Source organism: Budorcas taxicolor, chromosome X (assembly GCF_023091745.1).
Source record: "Budorcas taxicolor isolate Tak-1 chromosome X, Takin1.1, whole genome shotgun sequence".
NCBI classification, from domain to species: domain Eukaryota; kingdom Metazoa; phylum Chordata; class Mammalia; order Artiodactyla; family Bovidae; genus Budorcas; species Budorcas taxicolor.
In genome coordinates, this window is record NC_068935.1 from 141,833,232 (window position 1) to 141,857,377 (window position 24,146).

Below are 24,146 nucleotides of genomic sequence, written 5' to 3' on the forward strand. Positions count from 1 at the left end.
CCTTGGAAGAAAAGTTATGACCAACCTAGATAGCATATTCAAAAGCAGAGACATTACTTTGCCGACTAAGGTTCGTATGGTCAAGGCTATGGTTTTTCCTGTGGTCATGTATGGATGTGAGACTTGGACTGTGAAGAAGGCTGAGCGCTGAAGAATTGATGCATTTGAACTGTGGTGTTGGAGAAGACTCTTGAGAGTCCCCTGGACTGCAAGGAGATCCAACCAGTCCATTCTGAAGGAGCTCAGCCCTGGGATTTCTTTGGAAGGAATGATGCTAAATCTGAAACTCCAGTACTTTGGCCACCTCATGCAAAGAGTTGACTTATTGGAAAAGACTCTGATGCTGGGAGGGATTGGTTGCAGGAGGAGAAGGGGACAACAGAGGATGAGATGGCTGAATGCCATCATTGAGATGATGGACATGAGTCTGAGTGAACTCCAGGAGTTGGTGATGGACAGGGAGGCCTGGCGTGCTGCGATTCATGGGGTCGCAAAGAGTCGGACATGACTGAGCGACTGAACTGAACTGAACTGCATTTTGGACTTGTGAACTGTGAGGGTTACTCCACTTCTTCTAAGGGATTCTTGCCCACAGTAGTGGATATAGTGGATATAATGGTCATCTGAATTAAATCCACCCATTCCAGTCCATTTAAGTTCACTGATTTCTAAAATGTTGATGTTTACTCTTGCCAACTCCTGTTTAACCACTTCCAATTTAACTCGATTCATGGACTTAACACTCCAGGTTCCAATGCAATTTACAGAATTGGACTTTACTTTCAGCACCAGACCCACACAGAACTGAGCAATGTTTCTGCTTTAGCCCAGCCTCTTGATTCCTTATGGAGAGCTGTTTCTCCACTCACTCTTTTGTAGTAGCATATTGGACACCTACTAACCTGGGGGACTCATCTTCCAGTGCCATACCTTTTTGCATTTTCATATTGTTCATGGGGTTCTCAAGGCAAGAATACTGAAGTGGTTTGCCATTCCCCCCTCGAGTTAACCATGTTTTATCAGGTGCTGACTAGAAGGGACATGCTCTTCAGCTGCTGTACATAGCCAGCCAACACACCAGGTACCCTGGATATCCCACTGCTGGTCTTCATTGAGCATGGAAATGGTCACTGGCCATTGAGTGTCAATCAACATGTTGCCCGGGGGGCTGGAGTCACTAGGAAGGGTGTCTGGGGAGGGCTGGAGCCACAGCTGTAGGACACCCCGGAGTGGAGAGCTCCCTGGCCTCACTGCCGCCGCCAGCCACCCTGAGACCAATCTGTCACCCAGGAGTGAAGGGCTCCCCTCCTGATTTGTTTTGTTAGGGCAAAGTTTATTTACCTCGTTTGAGAACTGGTTCAATTGGAACTGGTTCACTAGGGAAACAGTTCCAGTGGAGGTGGGTAGCCTCGATGGAATTAGTTCCTGTTTTGTAGAGTAAATTTATTTACATAATTTGTGAAGTGGTTTGGCAACCCACTCCAGTATTTTTGGCTGGAGAATCCAATGTACAGGAGAGAGGGGTGGGCTACAAACCATGGGGTCACAGAGAGTTGTGCATGACTGAGTGACAAACACTTCACTTTCTTAGAAGGGCCTCCTTGGTGGCCTATACAGTAAAGAATCTGCCTGCAAAGCAGAAGACCCAGCTTTGATTCCTGGTTCGGGAAGATCTCCTGTAGAAGCGAATGGCAACTGTATCCTTGCCTGGAGAATCCCACAGAGAGGGGAGCCTGGTGTGCTACAGTCCACAGGATCACAAAGAGTCAGACTCAACTGACTGACACCACCATTGGTGTTGGAATTTGCCTGTGCCTTCTCTGTTGGAATTTGCCAACATTCTTTTGTGTCTTGATGTTATCAAACTTATAAAAAATGGGAAATATTTAATTAATTTTAAAGGAAAGTTCTTTGGGATGTACGTAACATAGGTTAAGACCAAAAGAACAATGGTCCCTGAAGGACTCACGATTAGACAATTTGGCAGTTTGAAGCACTTTACAAAGGACAGTAATGCCCTGGTAATAAATGAAGAGGCCCAGGGACTCCCACATACTCCCACGAATTGAGGTGTCTGATTCTAATTTCCCTAGAGGAGCCGCAGGTAACATTGACAGTGGGAAGCTTCAACTCCAGTTTGGAGAGCACCCCCTGCAAAGGAAAACTCCAACCTTTTGGACAAAGTTCAAAGGTCTTAAGGGGCTGGGCAGTCATGTTTCTGTTACTTTCTAGGTGCCTTGGCTTGGGTTTATTCTGGCTACTTTGATAGCGTTCAGGCATCTGGTCATTACCGTTCACACTGAAATGAAAAGTGTTTCTTCTAAGGCCCCCCACCGCACCCCACCCCCACCCTCCCCCGCCCACACTCTTGCATTTCTCTCTCCTTGAAACCTCTGCAAACAGGCTATTGACTATAGAAGCAATTGAGGAGATCTGGCCAGGGTTACTCTCTCGTGTTCCGAGCCACATAGCCCACTGTGCCCCAGTAGGAGCTGCCACCCAAGCAAGTGAGGGCTCTCATTTCCTCTTCCTCCCTGAGCAGAGAACCAGGTCAATTGATATTCCACTGGCATGAGTCAGGCACTTAAAAGCTATTAGGCCATCTGCCACTTGAAGTTTCCTGCCACCTGACAAGGCATAAAGAAACAGGCCAGACTACCAGTGTTGCCCCCAGCAAGACAATGTCAAGTCAAATTAGATAAATGTTAGTTCAAGAAAACAGTGAGCCCACCTCCCCCTGGCCACTTCCCTCACACAGAATGAGGCAGACTTCTAGGTCTCTCTCTTTTTTATTTTTTTGAATCAACATGAATAAATAGTTTTGTTCCCCCCCCCCCCCCCCCCCCCAGGTCTTTCTTTCCTGTTACCTTCACCTCTTTCCCCTTTGTTCCAGACTGACTTACAGGAGCCAAGGTGTTGCCTCTGAGCCTTCCCACAAGGTCTTCTCTCCTAAGCTAAATGAGGAAAAGTAAAGCTTTCCAACACAAGTAAATGGGTATCTCAAGTCCTTCGGTTTCACTGAGCTAGCCACCAAATTCAAAACAAGCTCAACAACCAGTCTTTAGAGCACCACAAGCGTGGCTCCAAAAATCCTTTACCACTCCAAAAGCCTTCCCCATTAATCTCAAGATGCTTGTGAACATTAAAGAAAGGGGGGAAAGAAGTCATCCTAGGCAGAACACACTTATATTTTTGAGATGAAAATGTTCTATTGATCTTTTCAGCAACACTCATCTGTGATGCCTTTTTTTACATGCGAATTTTAGATAGTGTAACTTTGGCCACCTCATGCGAAGAGCTGACTCATTGGAAAAGACTCTGATGCTGGGAGGGATCGGGGTCAGGAGGAGAAGGGGACGACAGAGGATGAGATGGCTGGATGGCATCACTGACTCGATGGGCGTGAGTCTGAGTGAACTCTGGGAGTTGATGATGGACAGGGAGGCCTGGCGTGCTGCGATTCATGGGGTCACAAAGAATCGGACATGACTGAGAGACTGAACTGAACTGAACGTAATTTAGAAGTTGGCTTGTCCAAGGTAAATAGAAACTTCTTTTTCTCTAAATATCTGGCCATCTCATCAAGTGAGTTTGACATGTTCCACCTGTCAGAAACCCAATTTTAACCCAACCTGTATTGAAAACTGATGGGTTTCACATTGCTTTACCTGACTTAGGACTTGCTGGGAACCAGTGTGGGGAATCCCGCCCGTGGCAAAGGTCATAAGGAAAGGGGCCTGACAAAATGCAGAGGCGAGATCAGGCCTTGAGGCAACCTGCCCTGGGCTTTCTCGAGCATTTACCCCCAACACCAGAGTCTGCCTGCCTTATTGCATTATGCTTTGTACCTATTCTTCTGCCATTACTGGGGGGCTATCCCCGGCCACCTTTCTCTGGAAAAGGTTAACTTAGAGCTCCAGTTAACAGTCTCCTGCATATAAAAGGAGTGTTTCAGCTCAAACCCCTCTGATGGCTCTCTAACTTGCCTTACCTGGACTTTTACAACTACGCATGTGATTGTTTACAGAGCTCCCCAACTGTGAGAGACATGGGAAGCCTAAAACACAGAGCCTTTCAAAGAGTTAAAAGCTGTTAGAATAGTGTCGGTATAAGATTTCACTGTTGAGCCAAAGCTTGCTGCCAGGTTCCTATATCCCTTATCCACTGTGCACCTGGGAGTACATTTGTCAACATAGTTAGAATATAAAAAAAACAAATGTAACCTTGAAACTAACCACATCAGACCTTTGAGCTAATTGCTTCTTTCTTTGTTGTAACTCGCTACACCTTTGCTTCATGAGGATGTGACTTTGATACTTTCTGAGGCTGACATAGATTAAAAATTAAAAAAAAAAAAAACAACACAACACTTTGAGGGAAAACAAGTTTTCTGGTTGAGCAGCCTTTATCAAAAGAGGGTCTTAAAATGTTCACAGGCCTCCAAGGCCAGAAGATAATGTACACAACATCATTTGTGAGAAAGGTATAAAAGTCCTTTTTGAAAATAAAGTAACAGGCCTCTCTCACCGAATCAGCTTGGTCTCCCCGTGTCAATCATTCTCTCTCTCTCCCTCTCCCTCTCTTTTTTTAGGCTGATCCCTTGGAGCATAGAGGCTCCCTGCGTTCACTTATCTACCCGGGTTTCTAAGACCTGAATGGGAAGACTTTCTGCATCTTCACTTCCTCAGGAGACCAGGAGGGCACCTGTGGCCTCCATGAACAGGACAAACTCTTTGTCTCGGAGTTTTATTGGTTTTCTGTGTAAACCAAGGAATATCAGCCTCTTTCTCGCCTCTGTTTTCTTGTCTTCAACATTCTTTCCTTATCTCTCTCTAAATCAATCGCCAATGCCGTTTTTCTTTCGGGTTCCCCTGGATCCTGCAGGGGCTGGACCCTGACAAGGACTGAAATCTTGAAATGAGAATTCAGATCACTCTTTGCATGGATCTTTGTCTTTGGATAACAATGTCATGTTTGATTTGTAAAAGAACTCTATGTAATTGTCTTAAAAAGGGATAAGTGCTTATAAACTTTCAAACCCAACAATTCTAAATACAAGAGAAATTAAGCTAAATGAATTTCAGGTTCCTGTTAACTGGGAACCAGATACTAGCATTTAACTAGTATCTGGTATTAATGTTTAAATTTGTTGATCTAAGTGATATATACATGTCTTAGGTCACAACATAAAGCATAATATTAAGCATAATACTTGCATTGTGCCTAAGTTTAACATAAGCTAAATAAGATCTCATTATATCTGTCACAAACTTGTTGGCAAGGAAAGTAACTCAGTGTGAAAAAAAACCTCTGACAAAAGAGAGCAAATGAGATATGAGTTTTTGGTGAACTTTTAGAAATAATTAAGTGTTTTAGAATCTCTCCAAATATTCTACAACTTAAAGTTAAAACTGTGATAAAATACGTTAAGTGATGAAACGTTTGTAGAAAATGACCCCCAAAAGTGTTTTGTACATGATCAGTCAGTACTAAGTTTAAAACCACTTTAACTTTAACTGAGTAAATGAACCTTTAACTAAGCCAAGGCAAAATGTAAATTTAACTTTTCTCTTTTTAAAAAACTCAAGCTTTCAGAAGATGTATTTTCCCTTTGACAAGGTATTTTAAGGTCCCCCCCCCTTTTTAATTGATCTGTATTTGCCTTTGAAAATTTTTATTGTTGTTTTGGCTAAGTAAATAACTATTTTTCACATTGACCTAGGAATCTATTGTGTTTTAAAACACTTCATTTTTTCCTGAATGCTCTTTTAACAAAACTTCTAAATTCAAATTATGTCTAGCTGACTTTGAATGCTTGAAAGGGTCCCAAAACAACCCCCCAAAAGACGTTAAGCTAATTAGCTTCACGCGGTATGATGAATTACATGGGAGGAGTTGCCAGATGAGAAACAAATCTTTAGTTTTATTTGAAATGATACAGATATTCTAGATATCATATTGAGTTCCTAAACACATTATATGTCCTGGTAGTGAAGAGAAAAAGTTAAAATTTTACACGACCTCCTTCCCCTTCTGCCTCTGTAACTCAGCTTGCCCCTTACAAAGTCTAGATCACATAGGTCACGTAGTCTCAGACAGCGGGGACTTGCAATACTGGGAACTGGAATTTCATGCACCCTTGTATTGCTCTTTGCAATTGCCCAGCCCCTGCAAACCTGCTTAATCATGCCTGTCCAGGTCAGACATCCCCCTCCCCATCTTGACTGCTGTTTCCACATGTGCGAAACTCCTTAGTTTAAACCAGCCTATTAACAGATAGTGTTGCCCACTACAGTCTATCTATAAAAACTCTGTAACCCCTTTGTTTGGGGCTCAGAGCTTGGAGTGTTAACGAATCTGGACCTACCGGCATAATAAACTTGCATTCTCCAACTCTCTGAGGGTGGTGCTTGGTTTCTTGAGTACTGGTTTCTGCAACAGTAGAATATTAGTCGTATTTCCAGCTATTATCTGAAAGTGTTGTATGTCACTGCAGTACCCAGGTTCTTTGTCAACTGCAATGTAGTCAGATTTAAACTTGCCTTCGTAAGTCCTTTGTCATTAAAGATAGTTACCCTTTCACTCTGATACTTTTGGAAAAATGCCTCTTCTTCAAGAAGACTGATTTAAAAAGAAAAAAAAAAGCCTTTGGATAAATGCAAGTCGCTGACTTTCAGACCATAAGTAAATAAATAATTCTAATGGGAAACCTGATGGCTTCATAAAGCTGCTAACATAAAGAATTAGCTGCATAGGACTGAATAACTAGCAAACATGGTTATAATTTTTACGGGTTCTATCCAAAAAATTTGCTGGTTTAAATCTGTGTTTTCCATGTCTAAGAAAAACCGCCTCAAACTAATAATGACTTATAGTAACTTGATAAGTTATACCTTCTGCGAGTTAAATTGAAACATTTATCTTTTTCTCCCTACCTGCCTGATCCTGCCATTAGCATACGCTTGTCTCAAACATTAAGCCATGCATGAATGTGCGTGGCCAGTACAAAGAAACTGCAGATAGCTCATTAAATTGGTTATTCCCTTCACCCAGGTCACTTGACTACTGCAACTGGATTACAAGCAGTTACACAAATCATTGTTTACATTTGTTCTTTGTTTTCAAATTGTGCTTTGTATCTCTCTGCTGAACTATGTCATTGTCAGTGTCGCTAGCTTCATTACTTATACCAGGTCTAATTTAAAGGACTGTTGCCTCTTGCAGTACCCAAAGTGTAATCAGGCCTCCAACAATACTTCCATGGCTGAACATCTTGAGAAAAAATCACATGTATAACATAAAATACTTGTAACATTGTGATTCTAACTACAGGAAGAAGCAATAAGGGAAAATTGCTTTGTACTGAACAAAGGGAAAATTACTAAAATCCTGGATTTTATTTAGCTAGAATCCAAAGAGAATTTTTAATTACTGATGAGGTCTGGGCCAAAACTTAATATCTGGAGTGGCACATCAAGCATTTTTGCCTAAACTGGATGGAACCTCCCAGTGTCATGGGACAAAAGTTGATCATGAAATGTCTCCCAAATATTGGTCATATTCATGGCCCAAAGGGGGAAATCTGAGAAATGGAACCAGCAATTGCAGCCCTCCAACAAGAGCTGGTCAGACTAGAAGGAGAATACCTGCTATCTAGGAGCCACCAGACTACAGCCACTCCCTACGGTGAACCCTGAAGAAATGCTGAGAATTCACTATTACAGGACCACAGAGAGCTCAAGTGCATACTAAGGAAGTAATTTTAATGAGCCCTGACTCTTGTGTCTTCCCATACAGAGAAAAGTGCTCAATTCCTTAACTTGAGTTATTGTCTCCTGGATTTCAAGTTCAGTATTTTGAAGTTTACAGGTGTACAGAAGACACTTTCCAAAGAGGGAAATAAGAAGCAAAATCTCAACATATGAAACATTGACACCGATGGTGAACACTCCCAGAATGATCCTTCTGATGAAGCAGAATGGTCACAGCCCTCTTTTTCCACAAGACTGTGGAATGGACTTTGACAGTGGGGACCTGAACCAAAGCTGTTGGAACTGTTTCTTTGACTTGCCTTTTGTTGTCATTGTTATTATAATTGAACACAATGGCCTGCCTCAGAAGACCCTACCCTTCTGCCTGACGGTTAAAGTGCCTTTTCTCAGCTCACAGGGAGATGAACCGACCCTGCCCAGCTATGAAAAGAAGAAATTAACAGACAACATTCCCAAGGCTGGCCCATCCTGAGATGTTCTGCAGGACTGAAGACCTTTTTCACTTTGCTTCCTCAGTGTCTCTAGCTCTGTATTGTGTCTTTTGACTTTAATTTCTCATAACTTCTCTCCCTCTGGCTCTATAAAAGAACCTGTCATCCAGACCCTGACTAGGTGGTTACCATCTTCTCAGCCGACTGTCCAAGATCATATTCCTTGCCTCCCTACGTCCTTTCTCCTAGCTCTGTCAGTAACACAGCTAGAGAGCCCATGTGCCATAACTAAAGATCCGAGCTATAATGAAACAAAGATTTTGTGTGCTGCAACTAAGACGCCGCACAGACAAATAAATAAATGCATAAATGAATAAATGTAATAATACATTTCTTGGTAATAAAAGTTGCATAAACAATTACGTTTTTTAAAATAGTCGGCTTGTATTTTATTGTCTCAACTTTAGACTCTAACTGCATTTCAACCTTGGTCATGAATCATTGAGGGAAACTGAAATTTTGAGTGGCCAAGATCAATAGCTTCCTTGCAAAGTTTAGTTAGGAGTTGTGCAATCTAAGTTGGAAAAAACAGAGGTTACAGAGAAAACAGACAAGTAAAACCAAATTAATAAACTGGATCAGAGCGACTTCCCTGTTACAAAAATCTGAATAAACTTGAGAAGTAGACCACAAGAAGATATATCAAGCAGGGCTTAGTGTTATTTGGAGGGAGTTACAACAGAAATATTTTTGTAAGATGCTTCTGTTTTTATTTGTTACTCTATTACCTATATTTTGACCAATATTCAGGAGAATTGGTATTAAAAGCCATATGTGTCCTTTCAGTACAAAGCAATAAGATTTTATTTCCTTTTATTTTATGGCATCAATTTCCTTAAGGATGAGAACCTTTTTTCTTTCTATTCTATCTTTTAATTGATGGAGAATGCTTTACAATAATCTCTTGGTTCTGCCATACAAAATGCAAATCAGTCATAATTATTCATTTATCACCTCTCTTTTTGAGCCCCCTCCCCTCACCCCATCTCACCCCTCCAGATCATCACAGAGCACCTCTCTGGACTCTCTGTGTTTCAGCAACTTCTTACTAGCTACCTATTATTTGCAGGGAGGGAACACAGATGCAGATATAGAGAACAGACTTGTGAACACAGTGAGGGAAGAAGAGTGCTAAGACCAGTGGAAACCAACATGGTTATTACAATTTTGCAATAATCTCTTAGAAGAACTAGCATCTAACCTCCCCGTGATTGGCAGCTGGAAAGATCTTCCTAAGATGGGATGGTCCTAGGATACATTCCAAGAGGACACATGTTGGTAAGAGTCCAAAATGAAAACCTGGGAATGCTGGGGGTACAAAAGTAGAGATGGAAGGGTGATGATGGGATGTTAAGGGGTGTTAGCTGGGATCACATGACTACTCAAATTTATCTGAATCAGGGACTTCTCTGGTGGACCAGTGGTTAGGATTTTGCCCTTCCCCTGCACAGAGTACAGGGTCCAAACAGGTTTCATTCCCATTGGAGAACAAAGAACCTGCATGCTGCATGGTGTAGCTAAGATAAAGAAATGAACAAACCAAAAAAGTAAAAACAAAGAGCCAAAAATGGAAAATTAGTATCTTGATCAAAGACAGAAAACAGTTTCAGGATATTCTGAGACATGAAAACCTTCTATCACACAGACTTCACAGCTGAAAATATGACAGGATAATATACAGAGGAATGTATGAACAAAAGAGATAACATAATATTGCAACTGAAAGAAAGAGAATAAAAGGAAAAAACATAGATGTATTGTGAGTCCACATGAACATGAAGGAAAGTGATCCTCTGAGGATGTGGGCTGAGGATGACCTTGAGATGACAAGCTCTCCTCAAAGGTCTGACTTCAACCCAAATGAAGGATTCTGAGCTCTGATCTGTCCCAGGAACAGCCAGTACTGGGTCAGTTCTCACTTAGTTGACTCAGGAAAAATGAATCTCATTTCTTAATTTATATATTGAGAACAAAATAAATCTTTTACTGTATTTATTTGACAACTTACAATGAGAGAAGATGAACCTAAGTAAAATTTGATAAAAAAAATGCCAAAAAAGATAGACTCTTTCACTGTTTCAGTGACCTTGAGTTAGGAAATGTATTTTTTCCATTCAAAATTCTAAAAATTGCAAGGACTGATGTCCAACTCTTTTGCTTGCTGGGAGAAACAACTGAGTTAGTGAGTCAATGTCATATTACAAAGCAAATGCCTAAAAGAGTGTCTGGAAAGAAATCACTGAAAATAAACTACTGATGTGCCTTCTTCAGATGAGGTTATGGGGCATTTGAATGGATTGTCCTCTTAGTACTAAAGAGGGAAAAGACCACATTGGGGCAGGAGGAGGTGATAAATGCTAGGTGACCTGCTCCTCACCCCAGAATAATAGGAGTCTTTCCAAGGGTCTCTTAAGTAGTACTGTTCTCTTGGCCAAACCACACAGTTAATCTTTACTTTTAGAAAATAAATGTTACACGGTCTCCTCCACGTTAAGGAAATGATGCAGAAGTGAGGGATATGTACCTTGGACAGCTCATCTCATTTTGGATGTCATGATAAACAGGAAAATAAATAGTTTCCCCTTGCAAAATTGGATGTACAGCAATTTCTCCCTTACTTTAAAGGTCAAATGCTCACATCCACATACGCTTCTCTTAAAACAAATCTCATTATTAAAATGACAGAATGCCAGCAGAGTGTATCTCTGCCAACCAGGATCCAGAAGGTGCCTTCTGTTGTTACTGTGGTCATATGAGGAACAGCCATTGGCTCATGATGTGTCACGCCAGCAGATGCAGGCTATAAAAGTGGCAGCAATTTTGCATCCTCTCCAACCACTGGGACACCCTCGGCTTCTACAGAAGGACCACAAGAGTCAACAAGATGAAGGCTCTGCTGTGCAGTCTTGTCCTTGGTCTGCTTGTTGTCACTCAAGGTGATGCTCAGATAGACGCCTCTCAGGTACCAGGGGCATTTGAACGTGGTCTAGGCTTGGGCGGAAGTCTTGGCGTGTATCCGTGTGAGTGTCCCTTTCGAGGTCCAGTCGTGTGGATCACTAAGTCTAGCCATCTCTCTGCAGTTCAGAATTGCTCCATTCACTGGCTCTATACTTGCTGTTTGTGACGTCTGTATCACCTCTGCCATCTATTCACTGGCTCTCATGCTTGTTCACTGCTCTTATTAAACAGAAGGAACATCACACAGATGTTAGAATAGGGCTCTTGTGCTTGACAAGACAGCCAATCTATCTCAGTAATTTCTCAATTATTTCCTGTACTTGACTTGAGTTTTCACATGATTCTATACCTAGAGCTATGTTCATAAAGATGGGTAACTTCTGCTCAAATGAAAGGGCAGGGAAACTCCTGAGGGATGATGTCGGGCAGAATTTACAGAGATGAACTACGATTTCTGAAGGGAATTTTACTTTTAGGTCTCAGGAAGATGGTTAACCCATTACATCGCAGCCGATAACATAGAGAAGATCACCGAGGGTGCGCCATTTCACATTTTCATGCGTTACATTGAGTTTGATGAAGAAAATGGCACGGTACACTTCCACTTCTATATCAAGTAAGTATATTCACCCAAAAGGAAAACACCTGTAAAGCCCCGACCTGAGGGAGGGTGTGTCTTCCCCATCTGCAGGGAACTCTCTGGGTGATGTTGAGAGCATTACGCCCTGCGCTGTAAGGCTGAGCAGGGTCTTTGATGGGGGGACGGGATCAGTTCCCCTTTCAATTTCCAGGGTATGTCCCAAAAACTCTGATTAGCAGGGGAACCCAGAAGTCCACTGGCATCAACTCAGTAAAGGAAAGATGGACAGGGCAGAGGGAAGAGGCTCGTGTCCTGGAGCCCACAGTCCCCACCAGGGGCTTGAACTCTTCCTGCAGAATTTGTAAGAGATGGTTCCCACTGAACACAGAAGTGAGAGCAAGGGGAGCACACAGTGAGCTCTGCCCTCGGGGCTTTCTCACGGGAGGCTCATCACCACTGAGTTTCCCAAAGCCCTCAGAGCCCCTAGTGATATTCCCAAGTCCCTTCCCAGGTGCCTGCCACTGCACGTGACAGGAGTTCCATCCCTGGGTCGGGAAGATCCCCTGGAGGAGGAAATGGCGACCCACTCCAGTATTCTTGGAGAATCCAATGGACACAGAAGCCTGGCGGGCCACAGTCCATGGGGTCCCACAGAGTCGGACGCAACTGAGTGACAAAAAATACTTTCATTGAAAAACGAATCACTGCCAGGGTTGCGACAACCCCCCAGGTTTGTCATGATGGCTATGCCTCTCAGTTTTCAGAAACTATATATATAAAGGAACAGTTCATTCTTTTTCTTTTTTCCTAAAATTCTAGATTTCTCCTTGTTTTTTGGCTTTACACATGACCTGTTTTGAACCTACAGGTTATCTTTAGAACTACTAGTTAGATATAGTGGGAAGACAAACCATCCTTGCCACTTGAAAGTTACTGGATTGAGACAACATATCTCGTCCCTTTTGAAGGTCAAAATGTTCACCAGCACTGTGGTGATATCTGACACGTTTTCTTGGGTGTCACAAAGAAAGAATCTTAATTATACATCAAATTGTTATTCTCTTAATCAACCAACTTGAATGTATTTTGTTTTTAAGGAAGAATGGAGAATGCATAGAAAAATATGTCTCAGGCCTAAGGGAAGAAACCCATTATGCTATTAACTGTAAGTATGAATGTTGCCCTGGAAAGAGTATGTTCAGGTAGAAATCTTGGTCTCAACTTTCTTCAATAACCCCATGCACCTGAATTCTACTCCTGTTAAATATTAGAGGTCAGGGACTGGAAAGTCTCCCTTCAATGGAGTGTTAATCAGTGAGACCAGAGCCCAACATCCTAGGGTGTGAAGTTAAGTGGGTCTCAGGAAGTGTTATATGAACAACACTTGTAGAGGTGACAGAATTCAAGCTAGGCTCTTTAAAATCTTAAAAGATGATGCTGTTAAAGGGCTGCATGCAATGAGTCAGCAACTTTTGAAAACTCGGCAGTGGCTGCAGAACTAGAGAAGGTCAGCTTCCATTTCAATCTCAAAGAAGGGCAATGACAAAGAACGTTCAAACTACTTCACTGTTGTGCTCAATTCACATGCAAGCAAGGTACTACTCAAAGTCCTTCAAGCTAGAATTCTGCAGTAGGCGATCTGAGAACTTCCAGAAAGATAGGTTTGATTTAGAAAAGGCAGATGAACCAGATCAAATTGTCAACAGTCTGGATCATTGAGAAAGAGAAGCAATTCCAGAAAAAAAAGGAAAAACAATTATTTTTCCTGCTTCGTTGACTATGCAAAAGCCTTTGACTGTATGGATCACAACAAACTGTGGAAAATTCCTCAAGATATGGGAATACCAGATTACCTGTCTCCTGGGAAACCTGTATGCTGATCAGTCAGTAATAGTGAGACGTGGAACAACAAGCTGCTTCAACATTGGGAGAAGAGTACAGTAAGTTAGCATGTGCTGTCATGCTGCATATATAACTTACATGCAGAGTGAGTGAGTTGAGTGAGTGAGTGAGTGAAGTCGCTCAGTCATGTCCGATTCTTTGTGACCCCATGAACTGTAGCCCACCAGGCTCCTCCATCCGTGGGATTTTCCAGGCAAGAGTACATCATGCTAAATGCCAGGCTGGAATGAAGATGGCTGGCAGAAATATCAACAGCCTCAGATACGCAGATGACACCACTTTAATGGAAGAAAGTGAAGAGGAACGAAAGAGTCTGTTGATGACGGTGAATGAGGAGACTGGAAATGCTGGTCTGAAAAACTCAACATCCAAAAACGTGAAGATCATGGCATCTGGTCCCCTCACTTTATGGCAAATAGAAAGGGGAAAGAGGGCAAGCAGCAACAGATTTTCTTTTCTTGAGCTCCAAAAATCTCGGGACTGTGACTGCGGCCACATAATTAAAAGATGCTTGCTCCTTAGAAAGAAAGCTATGACAAGCAAGACAGCATATTAAAATGCAGAGACATCACTTTGCCAACAAAGGTCCGTAGAGTCAACAGTGTGCTTCTACTCAGCAGTTTTGTATGTCTTTGAGAGTTGGACCATAAAGAAGGTTGAGTTGATACTTCCAAATGGTGGTGCTGCAGAAGACACTTGAGAGTCCCTAGGACTCCAAGGAGAGGAAACCAGTCAATCCTAAAGGAGACCAAGCAAGAATATTCACTGGAAGACTGATGCCGAAATCTCAGTACGTTGGCCATCTGATGCGAAGATTTGCCTCACTGGAAAAGACCCTGATGCTGGGGAAGATCAAAGGTCAAAGGAGGAAGGGGTGCCAGAGGATGAGATGGTTGGATGGCATCATTGACTCAACAGAGATGAATTTGAGCGAACTCTAGAAGATCATGGAGGATAGAGGAACCTGGTGTCGTACAGTTCTTGGGGTCATGGAGAGCTATGACATAGCAATTAAATATCAACAAGAACAATGAGACCAAGCATGAGTGTAGAATTTGTATTTCGTAGGGTTCTCACAGATCATTTACAACAGGCTTATGAACTGAGGTCTCAGGGGTCTATCTTGAGTTTGCACATCAGTGCTATTCACTTTTAAAAAACAATCTTAAGATGTCTTTGGCCATCCAAGCTGAGATGGATGAACTTGAACTCAAGCAAATTGTTGTGAGTTCAACCAGAAACGCAGCTTCTATTTAAAGCAATGGGGATGCTGGCTAAGCTTCGTATCTCTGAGCTCTTTATAATGGCCCTATAACATTATTATTTTTTCACAGCCTAGCAGGAGCATATTGGATTAAAATTTAAACACTTCATATGTGATCACAACCCTTACCCAAACTGAGTAGTGGCACAGCGCATGTGCGATGATCACACATTAGTAAAATTCATGCCTGAAATATTTCCCCGTACTTTTCATCAATAACTTCTAACATATGATGTTTTCTAAATTATGATTTCATTTCCTATTCCCATTCTGTGATTTCCCTTGGCTGAATTGTGAATTCTTCCACTGTCTTTCTGCTTCTCCATTTTTGCGATCTGTTTTAGCTTGAATTTTCCACAGTGACTAAACAAGGGAGATAAACAGAAGGGCAAGGCGTCTTGGAAGGTCTCTTGGGGACAAGCCATTGCAGCCTTCAGCTTTGTTTGGGGACTGTGAGGGACTGGGCATCAGGCCCAGTACAGCAGTGGCCTTGATGGTGAGTTGACACCCAGAAGACAGGTTACTCTCACTGTCTCATCCCATCATGAACATCACAGTCAATTCAGTGATGCTGCTATGCCCACCTTGTGAAGCCATGGTGAACCACAGGTGGTCACTGATAATCTGAGGACATGCACAGTATGAACTAAGCTGTCCCAATGTGAGCAAGTCTGGTGGACTCGGCCTGCCCTTGGGAAAATTGCATATTCTTGTCAGGGCTATGAGACTCTGAAGCTGCTTTTTTTTCTTTTTTTTTCAAGCACACTAAAAATTTTCAGTGTTTCAGAGACGGAGCAAGTGGTGTTTGCAAGGTTCAGGAACACAGACGGGCGTTTTTACATCGCATGTTGCTGAGTGGTTGCAGGAAGGTGAGGTGGAGGCCAGGAGACTGAGGAGGGATGCAGAGAGTGCAGTGTGATGCACAGTAGGCCAGAGCTGCTTCTTGTCCAGACGCATGGGGCAGAGAGGACGGGCAGGACGGAGAGCAGGGGCAGCGGCCCAGGTGCGGAAGGAGGCCACCTCTAGGTGGTCACTGCCTTCACGTCCTACTAGGTAAGCTGTCTTCGCACCAACAGACAAGGAAGTGAGCTGTGTCATACCCCAGACTGAGGGGCTCGGGAAACACAATACTTAAAGTGTTCACAAGGTTGCCGGGCCTGGCGTATGCACTCAGGAACAGAAGGTGATGAACACAAGGTAGGTTGGTCAAGAGATACCAATTTGTGACCGGGGTAACAGACATCCAAGAATTTTAGAACCTGTATTTGATAACACGTTCATGATGTTTTAAACCACTCTCAGAAACCTCCCCGGTGGTCCAGGGGATAAGAATTCTGCCTGCCAGGGCAGGAGACGTGGGTTTGATCCCTAGTCTGAGAAAATCCCACACGCCATGGGGCATCTAAGCTCATGCACCACAACTACTGATCCTGCACTCTACAGCCCCCGAGCTGCAACTACTGAAGCGCCCGCAGCCCAGAGTCTGTGCTTGGCAACAAGGGAAGGCACTGCAATAAGAAGCTCGAACACCACACCAGCCTGCACTCCACAGACAGCACACGTGGAGAAAGCCCACGGGCAGCAGGGAAGACTCAGCAAGTCAAGAAACAATGCAGAAAAAGAATCTGTGGGGTTCATTAGAACACACGTTCTAATGTGGTAAGCATCTTGCTAAGACAGCAAGGAGTGACCGGAAAATGGTAGGAAAAGGTGGGGGTGAGAAAAAGCCGTGCCTCCTTTCCGTGCCGTGGTTAACGGTAGCATTCTGTGCACACATGGAGTGAGTGGGTCAATACACAATGGACCGTTCTTCATGCCCGCCGTATGCCGCAATAATCTAACTGACAACTAGTTAAGGTGGGGCTGTTTGTATCTTTTCTCGCTCTCACAGACGCGGGTCACAATGAATTTCAACTCATTAGTGGGGACAAGGACTATCTCATAGTGCATCATCTCAACGTGGATCCAGATGGCAAGGAGACAGAACTGGTGGGATTATTTGGTAGGTATGACATCCTAAAATTTCCACTGATATGGCAATGTTACATGTCCACTGTCAAGACTCATTCAGAATATCAGGAGGTGCTGACAGTACTCAGGGTGCAAGGCCTGTATCTTTATGCTCACAGAATTAAGGATCCTGGAAGGCAATCTGCCAAGAAACAGGAGGCCATAGGGTGCAGAATATCACATCATCAGACATTTCAAGATGATGTTTTTCTGTTGAAATTTTAAAAAGGAAGTTTTACTTGAATCATTTTTTAATATTTTATGTTTAATGTTAACTATTAAATGTTGAAATGTTTAATATTTCAACTAATTTCATGCCATGGCTATAATGAGACTGACTTTCTTTTGTTTAAAAATTTTTATCTATTTTTTAATTGAAGGATAACTGCTTTATTGGATGGCATTGTTTTCTATCAAAGATCAACATGAATCAGCCATACGTATACATCTGCTTCCCTTGCCTGGAAAATCCAATGGACGGAGGAGCCTGGTGGGCTGCAGTCCATGGGGTCACTGAGAGTTCCACACAACTCAGTGACTTCATTTTCCCTTTTCACTTTCACGCATTGGAGAAGGAAATGGCAACCCACTCCAGTGTTCTTGCCTGGAGAATCCCAGGGACGGCAGAGCCTGGTGGGCTGCCATCTATTGGGTCGCACAGAGTCGGACATGAATGAACCGACTTAGCAGCAGCAGCAGCAGCAGCATACATGTGCTTGTGTGAAAGTTGCTTAGTCGTGTCTGATTGTTTATGACCCCATGGACTATACAGTCCATGGAATTCTTCAGGCCAGAATATTGGAGTGGGGAGCCTTTCCCTTCTCCAGGTTATCTTCCCAACTCAAGGATCAAACCCAGGTCTCCTGCATGAGGAATCTTTACTAGCAGAGCCGCAAGGGAAGCCCATAGGTACACATAGGTCCCTCTCTTTTGAACCGCCCTCCCATCTCCCTCCGCATCCCACCCCTCTAGATTGATACAGAGCCCCTGTTTGAGTTCCCAGAGACATACAGCAATTTCCCATTTTCCATCTAATTTACAGATGGTCATATAAGTTTCCATGTCACTCTCTCCATACATCTCACCGTCTCCTCCCCTCTCCCCATGCCCATAAGTCTCTTCTCTATGACAGTTTTTCCACTAATGCCCTGTAAATAAGATCATTGTCAGTACCATCTTTCTAGATTCCATATATATGCAGATTCTATAGCTATGTGTTTGTATACAATATCAGTTTTCTGACGTACTGTAAGCCTTGAAACAGATACTTACAGGATAAATCTTTGCCCTTTTCCATGTTTCAAATGCATTGTTCTTATGAACACTGACATCACTCCCTAATCACACAGAAGCCCTGAGAGGTGTGTGTGCCTTGGGGACAACAGGTGTCTATATCAGAAAAGGTTATTGGGTAGAACGGTAGGTTCATGAAAGAGTAAATTGCCCTCTGGCATTAAGTGCAAAGTGGAGAATGTGTCTGTGGAAGGAGAGAAGCATGTTTCCTAATAAGCTGGGTCTAGAAACAGAGATGAGTGACAGTTACCTACACGAGGAAGGTGTGAGAAGCAAGTAGGTTCCATATTAGGATGAACTGAGGCCCAGATTCATGGAGATCCTGGCAAGTCTTTGTCATCCAGCTCCTGATGCTGAGGGGGAGGGTGTCCTGCTCACCAAGTTGGACTGGGTTCAATTCTTAAGACAGAAAGCATATGTCTGTCTTGTGGCAACCGTTTGAAAGTCTTAGATTATACAAGTGAACATCTGATTGGCATGTTCCATTCATGGTTCTGTAGATTTAGGAATATCCATGGGTTCCCAGGGGTCACAATTCTGCTTTTTGCACGGTGATTTGACAGGCGCAGGAAATAATGTTGATCCAAAACACGAAGAGGAGTTCAGGAATGCAGTGAGAGAAAGAGGGATTCCAGAAGAAAATATCCGGAATTTCATCGATAATGGTAATGGAATTATACTTCTTTCCCTGACCATACCATTCACCTGGTATGTAAATATCAGGAAACAAATCAGCTTATTCAAAATTTCTTCTTCCACAAGTCATCTCTTTTAAGATCCGTTATTTAAAAAAAGGAAGAGAGAATGAAACATTGGAGATGCTGGGAATGTTAGTAATTGGTGGCTCTTTTATTTCTCCCATTTTGTTTTTCCCCAGATGACTGTCCAGAGGAGTGAAAACCAGTGACTCTGATATTATGTAAGTAAACATGGTCCGAAAAAAAAAAAAAAAAAAGTCCGTTATTAATGGTGCCCATTCCAGATGATGTAAGAAGGTCACACCGTTATTCCATGCATGTGAAATGTTTATCTCAACAGTTTAAACGTGTCACGAAAGACTTTTTTCTGCTCCATAATTTCGCTGCTCTTGAGCCATATTAAGTTGCAAACAGTTTGGTTGATTAACTCTGAGCAATTGTGGTGAGAGAGTCATATCCTACGGGAATCTTGCAGACCAGAGTCATCAGAGAGAAGCAGGAATCCCCATGAGTAGGTGGAAACTCTCAGTGTTCCAATGCATCCTGACCTTGCGGTTGCCCCACACATACCTCCTCCAGGAGAATCGGTGTTAAAGAAGCAGGGCTTCCCTGATGACTCAGTTGGTATAGAACCCGACTGCAATGCAGGAGGACCCGGTTCAATTCCTGGGTCGGGAAGATATGCTAGAGAAGAGAAAGGCTACCCACTCCAGGCTTCTTGGGCTTCCCTTGTGGCTCAGCTGGGAAGACCTGGGTTTGATTCCTGGGTTGGGACGATGCCTTGGAAAAGGGGAAAGCTTCTCCAGTATTCTTTCCTGGAGCATCTCCATGGACAGAGGAACCTGGTGGGCTCTAGTCCATGGGGTCACAAAGAGTTGGACACGACTGAGTAACTTTCATTTTCACATAGATATCACTTCTGCATGGGACCTTATTTACAAAACAGAAACAGACTCACAGACATGGAGAAAAGACTTGAGGTTGCCAAGTGGGAGGGGGTTAGCAAGAAAAGGATTGGGAGGTTTGCGGTTGAAAACGGAAAGTGGAAGAAAGGTTCCTTGCTCAGTCACATCTGGCTCTCTGCGACCCCATGGAACATAGCCCTCCAAGCTCCTCTGTCCATGGTATTCTCCAGCAAACATCCTTGTGTTTTTCCATTCCCTTCTGCACAAGATCTTACCAACACAGGGATCAAACCTGGGTCCCCTGAGTTGCAGGCAGATCCCTATCGTCTGAGAAGTTTGAGGTTAGTAGATAGAAACTATTATATACAGAATGGATAGAGAACAAGGTCCAACTGAATAACACAGTGGACTATACGCAATACTCTATAAAACCTAAATGGGGAAAGAATCTGAAAATAATAGATACTAACTTTTGTATGTATAATCACTTGGTTGTACACCTGAAATTAATGCAACATTGATAATCAGCTATACCAGAATATAAAAATTAATAATTAAAATGCAAATAATTTTAAAAATTAAAATAATAATTAATAAATAAAAAAAAATTAAAAAAATTCTTGAGGACCCAAAAGACAAAAGTTTCAGGGTTAGAGTTGTCTGCTCCAAGTATAGAGCCTGAAAATCATCTTTAGATGAAGCACCACCTTGTACATGCATTGTGAAATCATTACTCATAGAATCAATCCAAAATGGGAAATCTCGAACCACATGTACGTTCCGAGGACAATCTGCCATCACAGAAATGTGCAGTGTTGAGGTCCACCTGGAATCGGTTATTGGATCAGCTACCAGCTCCCTGTACCCTGAACAGCCTACTGCCTGAGGCTAACCCTTGTGAGCTGTCTCACAGTCAGCTCTACTAAACCATTGGTTCTCTCTTATTCACCTACAGAAAGAGTCACTGAGACCAGACACGTCCTCGTCTCCATGGAATCAAGATCAACAACACGAAGACGACTTTCCTGGTTCCTGATTAACATGATCCTGCTCTCTTCACGCTCACACCCCCTCTCCCATCTCATCTCTCCTTCTCACTAAATCATGTCCTCACTGGTGTTATTTGATTGCTGAGGGTGTAAATAAATTGAATTAATATTTGCCCTGCCCAGGCATGTCTGTGCAAAAGTCACCTCATTTAAAACACACAAATGTCCACATTAAGTGTCCAGGAAACTGTGCCTTTCATAGGACAGGTGTTCATCAGAGACAATCTTTATGTAGATTTGGTAGACAGGCCTCAGGTGTCCAGGGAAGAGGAAGAAACTAGACTAAACCATCTTGGGGCAGAGTAATGACTCCTCCAGTGTATGCGCTTCTCGATGGCTCAGATGGTAAAGAGTCCGCCTGCAATGCAGACGACCCAAGTTCTATCCTTGGGTGTGGAAGATCCTCTGGAAGAGGAAACAGTAACGCACTCCAATGTTTCCTGAAGAATGCTATAGACAGAGGAGCCTGGTTGGCTACAATCCAAAGGAGCCTGGTTGGCTACAGTCCATAGGACCCTAAAGAGTTGGACAGGCCTGAGCAACTGACACTTTTGCTTTCAGCCTACTGTACGGAAGGCGGCAGTCTGATGAAAAGGAAGTCCCTAAAATGCATCTTATTCATTCCCGAGAAAGGAACGTAGGTTCCACTCACTAAGACTCATGCACGGAAAGTGCAGGGTGACATTACTGTTCAGTACAGTTCAGTTCAGTTGCTCAGTCATGTCCAACTCTTTGTGACCCCACGAATTGCAGCATGCCAGGCCTGCCTGTTCATCACCAACTCCCGGATTTTCCCAAGCTCATGTTCATCAAGTCGGTGATTTCATCCAGCCATCTCATCCTCTGTCGTCCCCTTCTCCTTATGCCCCCTATCCCTCCGAGCATCAGGGACTTTTCCAATGAGTCAACTCTTTGCATGAGGTGGCCAAAGTACTGAAGATAATGGTGACCTCCCTCAAAATATCCCATGCATGTACCTCTAGAGTCCCTGAGCTTAACCCGTAGCAGGCCACCACTGACACACACCTTCACCCACCGGAAACTTCTGGACACCCTCAGGCAACTCCAGGACAGTCTGCTGTGGGGTCACTCTTCCTTTCTCCTAGGTCCTGGTACACAAATTCCTGTTGTTCCCTCCAAGAGTATACTTCCCTGTCCTGTGGCAGTTCTGGCAACTCTATGGTGTGGTTAATGGCGAACTCTTCCAGGAGGACTATGCCATACCCACACCCCGAGTCCCTGTCCCTTGACACTCCCAGAACGATCCTTCTGATGAAGCAGAATGGTTACCGCCCTCTTTTTCCACAAGACTGTGGAATGGGCATTGACAGTGGGGAACTGTTGCAAAGAACCAAAGGTGACTCCATGTTGGAACTGTTTCTTTGACTTGCTTTTTGTTGCCATTGTTATTATCATCTCTCACCAGCTACATATTATTTGTAGGGAGGGAACACAGATGCAGATATAGAGAACAGACTTGTGAACACAATGAAGGAAGAAGAGTGCTAAGACCAGTGGAAACCAACATGATTATTACAACTGTTGCAATAATCTCCTAAAAGAAATAGTGTCTAATCTCCCCTTGACTGGCAGTTAGAAAGATCTTCCTAAGATAGGATGGTCCTAGGATACACTCCCAGGGGACACATGTTGCTAAGAGTCCAAAACGAAAACCTGGGAATGCTAGATATACAAAAGTAGAGATAGAAGGGCGATGATGGGATGATAAGGGGTGTGAGTTGGGGTCACATGACCACTCACATTTATCTGAATCAGGGACTTCTCTGGTGGTCCAGTGGTGAGGATTCTGCCCTTCCCTCTCACAGAGTACAGGGTCCATACAGGATTCATCCCCATTGGGGCCTAAGAACCTGCATGCTGCATTCTGTAGCCAAGATAAAGAAACAAACAAGCAAAAAAGGAAAATTAGCATCTTGATCAAAGACCAAAGACAGGAAACGGTCTCAGGATATTCTGAGACATGAAAGCCTTCTATCACGCAGACTTCACGGCTGAAAATACGTCAGGGTAATATACAGAGGAATGTATGAACAAAAGAGATAGCATGCTATTGCAACTGAAAGAAAAGAGAATAAAAGGAAAAAACATAGATATAATGTCGGTCCCCATGAACATGAAGGAAAGTGATCTCCTGAGGATGTGAGCTGAGGATGACCTTGAGATGACAAGCTCTCCTCAAAGGTCTGACTTCAACCCAAATGAAAGAGTCTGAACTCTAGTTTTTCCCAGGAGAAGTTCTCACTTAGCTGACTCAGAAACCCTGAATCTCATCGTTTCTTCCTTTCTATACTCAGAACATAACTAATCTTTTAATGTGTTTATTTGATAAATTCCCATGAATGAAGATGAAAGTGAGTTAAATTTGATAAAAAATTTAGAAAAATGACTCACTGTTTCAGTGACCTTGAGTCAGAAAATTTATTTTTTCCATTCAGAATTCTAAAAGTGGCAAGAACAGCTGTCCAGTACTTTTGCTCACTGGGAGAAACAACTGAGTTAGTGAGTAAATATTATATTACAGATTAAATGGGTAGAAGGTTGTCTGGAGAGCAATCACTGAAAATAAACAACTGGTGTGCAATCTTCAGATGACTTTAAGTGGCATTTTTACCAGATCGTCCTCAGTAATTAGGAGGAAAAAGCCCACATTGGGGCAGGAGAAGGTGGTAAATGCTTTGTGCTGACCTGTTCCCCACCTCAGAAAAATAGGAATATTTCCAAGGGTCTCTTAGGAAGTAATGTTCCCTTGGCTAAACCACACAGTCAATCTTTACTTTTAGAAAATAAATGTTAGACTGTCTCCACCATGTTAACAGAACCATGCAGAAGTGAGGCATATGCACCTTGGAGAGCTCATCTCATTTTTGGATCTCATGATAAACAGGAAAATAAATAATTGTCCCCTTGCAATATTGGATGTACTGCAGTTTCTCACTTACTAAAGGTCAAATGCCCGCATCCACGTATGCTTCTCTCAAAACAAATATCATTATCAAAATGACAGAATGCCAGCAGAGTGTATCTCTGCCAACCAGGATCCTGAAGGTGCCTTCTGTTGCACCTGTGGTCATATGAGGAACAACTATTGGCTCACGATGTATCACGCCAGCAGATGCAGGCTATAAAAGTGGCAGCAATTTTGCATCCTCTCCAACCACTGGGACACCCTCAGCTTCTACAGAAGGACTTCAAGAGTCAACAAG

General features: G+C 43.0%; 1 protein-coding gene across 1 annotated transcript; it reads left to right on the forward strand.

Annotated features, from left to right (window-relative positions):
- The first annotated feature begins 11,147 nt into the window (after nucleotides 1-11,147).
- LOC128070627 (odorant-binding protein-like) lies at nucleotides 11,148-19,167 on the forward strand. Its single transcript, XM_052663935.1, has 6 exons — nucleotides 11,148-11,225; nucleotides 11,698-11,837; nucleotides 12,899-12,966; nucleotides 16,859-16,969; nucleotides 18,834-18,935; nucleotides 19,148-19,167. Exons 1-6 carry the CDS (start codon nucleotides 11,148-11,150, stop codon nucleotides 19,165-19,167), a joined length of 519 nt encoding a protein of 172 aa, XP_052519895.1.
- Nucleotides 19,168-24,146: the final 4,979 nt, after the last annotated feature.

What these genes read in the sequence shown, in the direction of transcription:
- LOC128070627 (XM_052663935.1), top strand. Translation starts at nt 11,148, where the DNA reads ATGAAGGCTCTGCTGTGCAGTCTTGTCCTTGGTCTGCTTGTTGTCACT. An exon ending in CTCAGATAGACGCCTCTCAG is followed by an intron (nt 11,226 to 11,697) that starts GTACCAGGGGCA and finishes TTTTACTTTTAG; the next exon opens with GTCTCAGGAAGATGGTTAAC. An exon ending in CCGGAATTTCATCGATAATG is followed by an intron (nt 18,936 to 19,147) that starts GTAATGGAATTA and finishes GTTTTTCCCCAG; the next exon opens with ATGACTGTCCAGAGGAGTGA.